Here is a 6,863-nt window from a genome sequence, read left to right on the forward strand (position 1 = left end):
ACCTTTAATATTCCTTGGCCCTCCCTTCCTCCAGATCTTCCAGCTCCCGAACCGGGAGAGCGACAGATCCCTCGGTGTGCCTGGCCGGGAGAGGGGGAGATCCCTCGGTGTGCCTGGTCCGGAGAGGGGGAGATCCCTTGGTGTGCCTGTTCGGGGGAGATCCCTCGGTGTTCCTGGGCGGCTGAGGGGGGAGATCCCTCAGTGTTCCTGGTCAGGAGAGGTGGAGATCCCTCGGTGTGCCTGGGCGGGAGAGGGGGAGATCCCTCGGTGTGCCTGGGCGGGAGAGGGGGAGATCCCTCGGTGTCCCTGGTCGGGAGAGGGTGGAGATCCCCCGGTGTGCCTGGGCAGGAGAGGTGGAGATCCCTCGGTGTTCCTGGTCGGGAGAGGGGAATATCCCCCGGTGTTCCTGGTCGGGAGAGGGTGGAGATCCCCCGGTGTCTCTGGTCGGGAGAGGTGGAGATCCCTCGGTGTCCCTGGACGGAAGAGGGGGAGATCCCTTGGTGTTCCTGGTTGGGAGGGTGGCGATCCCTTGGTGTCTCTGGTCGGGAGGGTGGAGATCCCCCGGTGTCTCTGGGCGGGAGAGGTGGAGATCCCTCGGTGTGCCTGGTCGGGAGGGTGGAGATCCCCCGGTGTCTCTGGGCGGGGGAGGTGGAGATCCCTCGGTGTGCCTGGGCGGGAGAGGGTGGAGATCCCCCGGTGTCTCTGGGCGGGAGAGGTGGAGATCCCTCGGTGTGCCTGGTCGGGAGGGTGGAGATCCCCCGGTGTCTCTGGGCGGGAGAGGTGGAGATCCCCCGGTGTCTCTGGGCGGGAGAGGTGGAGATCCCTCGGTGTGCCTGGGCGGGAGAGGGTGGAGATCCCTCGGTGTGCCTGGTCGGGAGAGGTGGAGATCCCTCGGTGTCCCTGGTCGGGAGGGTGGAGATCCCCTGGTGTCTCTGGGTGGGAGAGGTGGAGATCCCTCGGTGTGCCTGGTCGGGAGAGGTGGAGATCCCTCGGTGTGCCTGGGCGGGAGAGGGTGGAGATCCCCCGGTGTCTCTGGGCGGGAGAGGTGGAGATCCCTCGGTGTCCCTGGTCGGGAGGGTGGAGATCCCCCGGTGTCTCTGGGTGGGAGAGGTGGAGATCCCTCGGTGTGCCTGGTCGGGAGAGGTGGAGATCCCTCGGTGTGCCTGGTCGGGAGGGTGGAGATCCCCCGGTGTCTCTGGGCGGGAGAGGTGGCGATCCCTCGGTGTGCCTGGTCGGGAGGGTGGAGATCCCCCGGTGTCTCTGGGGGGGAGAGGTGGAGATCCCCCGGTGTCTCTGGGGGGGAGAGGTGGAGATCCCTCGGTGTGCCTGGTCGGGAGGGTGAAGATCCCCCGGTGTCTCTGGGCGGGAGAGGTGGCGATCCCTCGGTGTGCCTGGTCGGGAGGGTGGAGATCCCCCGGTGTCTCTGGGCGGGAGAGGTGGCGATCCCTCGGTGTGCCTGGTCGGGAGGGTGGAGATCCCCCGGTGTCTCTGGGGGGGAGAGGTGGAGATCCCCCGGTGTCTCTGGGCGGGAGAGGTGGCGATCCCTCGGTGTGCCTGGTCGGGAGGGTGGATATCCCCCGGTGTCTCTGGGCGGGAGAGGTGGAGATCCCTCGGTGTGCCTGGTCGGGAGAGAGGAATATCCCTTGGTGTCCCTGGACGGAAGAGGGGGAGATCCCTTGGTGTCCCTGGTCGGGAGGGTGGCGATCCCCCGGTGTCTCTGGGCGGGAGAGGTGGCGATCCCTCGGTGTGCCTGGTCGGGAGGGTGGAGATCCCCCGGTGTCTCTGGGCGGGAGGGTGGCGATCCCCCGGTGTCTCTGGGCGGGAGAGGTGGCGATCCCTCGGTGTCTCTGGGCGGGAGAGGTGGAGATCCCTCGGTGTGCCTGGTCGGGAGGGTGGAGATCCCCCGGTGTCTCTGGGCGGGAGAGGTGGCGATCCCTCGGTGTGCCTGGTCGGGAGGGTGGAGATCCCCCGGTGTCTCTGGGGGGGGAGAGGTGGAGATCCCCCGGTGTCTCTGGGCGGGAGAGGTGGCGATCCCTCGGTGTGCCTGGTCGGGAGGGTGGAGATCCCCCGGTGTCTCTGGGCGGGAGAGGTGGCGATCCCTCGGTGTGCCTGGTCGGGAGGGTGGAGATCCCCCGGTGTCTCTGGGGGGGAGAGGTGGAGATCCCCCGGTGTCGCTGGGGGGGAGAGGTGGCGATCCCTCGGTGTGCCTGGTCGGGAGGGTGGATATCCCCCGGTGTCTCTGGGCGGGAGAGGTGGAGATCCCTCGGTGTGCCTGGTCGGGAGAGAGGAATATCCCTCGGTGTTCCTGGTCGGGAGGGTGGCGATCCCCCGGTGTCTCTGGGCGGGAGAGGTGGAGATCCCTCGGTGTGCCTGGGCGGGAGAGGGGGAGATCCCTCGGTGTGCCTGGGCGGGAGAGGCGTCCCTGTGTCCTGGACTGGGACAGAGCGTCAGGGCGGGACGGCTGCCTGTGACCGAGAGAGGGCTCGGAGACCGGGTGACGCAGCCCAGGGCTGGTCACAGTCGACTGGGGCCTCTCCCTGTGCCGCTGATGGGGGTCAGATTCAGTCCCTGCCTCTCTCTCTCTGTCTGTCATTACCCTTCCCTGTCACACACGGCTGGGGGACAACTCCCTCCAGCTCCTGTCCTTCCCTCTCACAGGTAGTTACACTGCACTCCGCACCCACAAAGCAAACAGCATTCTGAGGGACCCTACGCACCCCTCGTACAAACTCTTCCCCCTCCTGCTGTCTGGCAAAAGGCACCGAGGCATTTGGGCTCTCGCGACCAGACGGTGTAACAAGCCGTCACAGAAAACCACGGAGAAACTACAGCCTTTCGGCCCTTCTTGGCTGTGCTGAACCATTTCCTGCCTAGTCCCACTGACCTGCACACGGACCATATCCCTCCATACACCTCCCATCCATGTGTCTGTCCAATTTATTCTTAAATGTTAAAAAAGAACCCGCATTTACCACCTCGTCTGGCAGCTCATTCCACACTCCCACCACTCTCTGTGTGAAGAAGCCCCCCTAATGTTCCCTTTAAACTTTTCCCCCCTCACCCTTAACCTATGTCCTCTGGTTTTTTTCTTCCCTTGCCTCAGTGGAAAAAGCCTGCTTGCATTCACTCTATCTGTACCCATCATAATTTTATATACCTCTATCAAATCTCCCCTCATTCTTCTACGCTCCAGGGAATAAAGTCCTAACCTATTCAACCTTTCTCTGTAACTGAGTTTCTCAAGTCCCGGCAACATCCTTGTAAACCTTCTCTGCACTCTTTCAACCTTATTAATATCCTTCCTGTAATTTGGTGACCAAAACTGAACACAATACTCCAGATTCGGCCTCACCAATGCCTTATACATAGAAACATAGAAAATAGGTGCAGGAGTAGGCCATTCGGCCCTTCGAGCCTGCACCACCATTCAGTATGATCATGGCTGATCATCCAACTCAGAACCCTGCCCCAGCCTTCCCTCCATACCCCCTGATCCCCGTAGCCACAAGGGCCATATCTAACTCCCTCTTAAACATAGCCAATGAACTGGCCTCAACAGTTTCCTGTGGCAGAGAATTCCACAGATTCACCACTCCCTGTGTGAAGAAGTTTTTCCTCATCTCGGTCCTAAAAGGCTTCCCCTTTATCCTCAAACTGTGACTCCTCGTTCTGGACTTCCCCAACATCGGGAACAATCTTCCTGCATCTGGCCTGTCCAATCCCTTTAGGATTTTATACGTTTCAATCAGATCCCCCCTCAATCTTCTAAATTCCAACGAGTACAAGCCTAGTTCATCCAGTCTTTCTTCATATGAAAGTCCTGCCATCCCAGGAATCAATCTGGTGAACCTTCTCTGTACTCCCTCTATGGCAAGGATGTCTTTCCTCAGATTAGGGGACCAAAACTGCACACAATACTCCAGGTGTGGTCTCACCAAGGCCTTGTACAACTGCAGTAGTACCTCCCTGCTCCTGTACTCGAATCCTCTCGCTATAAATGCCAGTATACCGTTCGCCTTTTTCACCGCCTGCTGTACCTGCATGCCCACTTTCAATGACTGGTGTATAATGACTCCCAGGTCTCGTTGCACCTCCCCTTTTCCTAATTGGCCACCATTCAGATAATAATCTGTTTTCCTGTTCTTGCCACCAAAGTGGATAACTTCACATTTATCCACATTAAATTGCATCAGCCATGAATTTGCCCACTCACCCAACCTATCCAAGTCACCCTGCATCCTCTTAGCATCCTCCTCACTGCTAACACTGCCACCCAGCTTCGTGTCATCCGCAAACTTGGAGATGCTGCAGTTAATTCCCTCATCCAAGTCATTAATATATATTGTAAACAACTGGGGTCCCAGCACTGAGCCTTGCGGTACCCCACTAGTCACCGCCTGCCATTCTGAAAAGGTCCCGTTTATTCCCACTCTTTGCTTCCTGTCTGCTAACCAATTCTCCACCCACACCAATACCTTACCCCCAATACCGTGTGCTTTAAGTTTGCACACTAATCTCCTGTGTGGGACCTTGTCAAAAGCCTTTTGAAAATCCAAGTATACCACATCCACTGGTTCTCCCCTATCCACTCTACTAGTTACATCCTCAAAAAATTCTGTGAGATTCGTCAGACATGATTTTCCTTTCACAAATCCATGCTGACTTTGTCCGATCATTTCACCGCTTTCCAAATGTGCTGTTATCACATCTTTGATAACTGACTCCTCCCCACCACCGATGTTAGGCTAACCGGTCTATAATTCCCTGGTTTCTCTCTCCCTCCTTTTTTAAAAAGTGGGGTTACATTAGCCACCCTCCAATCCTCAGGAACCAGTCCAGAATCTAAAGAGTTTTGAAAAATTATCACTAATGCATCCACTATTTCTTGGGCTACTTCCTTAAGCACTCTAGGATGCAGACCATCTGGCCCTGGGGATTTATCTGCCTTCAATCCCTTCAATTTACCTAACACCACTTCCCTACGAACATGTATTTCACTCAGTTCCTCCATCTCACTGGACCCTCTGTCCCTTACTATTTCTGGAAGATTATTCATGTCCTCCTTAGTGAAGACAGAACCAAAGTAGTTATTCAATTGGTCTGCCATGTCCTTGCTCCCCATAATCAATTCACCTGTTTCTGTCTGCAGGGGACCAACATTTGTCTTAACCAATCTTTTTCTTTTCACATATCTGTAAAAGCTTTTACAGTCAGTTTATATGTTCCCTGCCAGTTTTCTCTCATAGTCTTTTTTCCCCTTCCTAATTAAGCCCTTTGTCCTCCTCTGCTGGACTCTGAATTTCTCCCAGTCCTCAGGTGAGCCACTTTCTCTGGCTAATTTGTATGCTACTTCTTTGGAATTGATACTATCCCTAATTTCCCTTGTTAGCACGTGTGCACTACCTTCCCTGATTTATTCTTTTGCCAAACTGGGATGAACAATTGTTGTAGTTCATCCATGCAACCTTTAAATGCTTGCCATTGCATATCCACCGTCAATCCTTTAAGTGTCATTTGCCGGTCTATCTTAGCTAATTCACGTCTCATACCTTCAAAGTTACCCCTCTTTAAGTTCAGAACCTTTGTTTCTGAATTAACTATGTCACTCTCCATCTTAATGAAGAATTCCACCATATTATGGTCACTCTTACCCAAGGGGCCTCTCACGACAAGATCGCGAATTAACCCTTCCTCATTGCTCAAAACCCAGTCCAGAATAGCCTGCTCTCTAGTTGGTTCCTCGACATGTTGGTTCAAAAAACCATCCCGCATACATTCCAAGAAATCCTCTTCCTCAGCACCTTTACCAATTTGGTTCACCCAATCTACATGTAGATTGAAGTCACCCATTATAACTGCTGTTCCTTTATTGCACACATTTCTAATTTCCTGTTTAATACCATCTCCGACCTCACTACTACTGTTAGGTGGCCTGTACACAACTCCCACCAGCGTCTTCTGCCCCTTAGTGTTACGCAGCTCTACCCATATCGATTCCACATCCTCCCGGCTAATGTCCTTCCTTTCTATTGCGTTAATCTCCTCTCCAACCAGCAATGCTACCCCACCTCCTTATCTTTCATGTCTATCCCTCCTGAATATTGAATATCCCTGAATGTTGAGCTCCCATCCCTGGTCACCCTGGAGCCATGTCTCTGTGATCCCAACTATATCATAATCATTAATAACAATCTGCACTTTCAATTCATCCACCTTGTTACAAATGCTCCTTGCATTGACACACAAAGCCTTCAGGCTCACTTTTACAACACTCTTCGCCCTTATACAATTACAACCTCATCATAACATTCCAGCTCTTATACTCAATACTTTGATTAATAAAAGCCAATGTACCAAAAGCTCTCTTTACGACCCTATCTACCTGTGACGACACTTTTAGGGAATTTTGTATCTGTATTCCCAGATCCCTCTGTTCTACTGCACTCCTCAGTGCCTTACCATTAACCCTGTATGTTCTACCTTGGTTTGTCCTTCCAACGTGCAATACCTCACACTTGTCAGTATTAAACTGCATCTGCCATTTTTCAGCCCATTTTCCCAGCTGGTCCAAGTCCCTCTGCAGGCTCTGAAAACCTTCCTCACTGTCCACTACACCTCCAATCTTTGTATCATCAGCAAATTTGCTGATCCAATTTACCACATTATCATCCAGATCATTGATATAGATGACAAATAACAATGGACCCAGCACTGATCCCTGTGGCACACCACTAGTCACAGGCCTCCTCGACTCACAGACGCGAGGAAATCTGCAGACACTGGAATTTCAAGCAACACACATCAGAGTTGCTGGTGGAACGCAGCAGGCCAGGCAGCATCTCTAGGAAGAGGTACAGTCGACG

General features: G+C 54.1%; 1 protein-coding gene across 1 annotated transcript; it reads right to left on the reverse strand.

Annotated features, from left to right (window-relative positions):
• Nucleotides 1-211: 211 nt before the first annotated feature.
• On the reverse strand, nucleotides 212-2,593 carry LOC134341729 (uncharacterized). The gene has a single exon (XM_063039629.1). The coding sequence runs from the start codon at nucleotides 2,591-2,593 to the stop codon at nucleotides 212-214; it is 2,382 nt and encodes a 793-aa protein (XP_062895699.1).
• Between the last annotated feature and the right edge of the window lie 4,270 nt (nucleotides 2,594-6,863).

Source organism: Mobula hypostoma, unplaced genomic scaffold (genome assembly GCF_963921235.1).
Source record: "Mobula hypostoma unplaced genomic scaffold, sMobHyp1.1 scaffold_97, whole genome shotgun sequence".
In the NCBI taxonomy this organism is placed as follows: domain Eukaryota; kingdom Metazoa; phylum Chordata; class Chondrichthyes; order Myliobatiformes; family Myliobatidae; genus Mobula; species Mobula hypostoma.

What these genes read in the sequence shown, in the direction of transcription:
- LOC134341729 (XM_063039629.1), bottom strand. Translation starts at nt 2,593, where the DNA reads ATGACAGACAGAGAGAGAGAGGCAGGGACTGAATCTGACCCCCATCAG.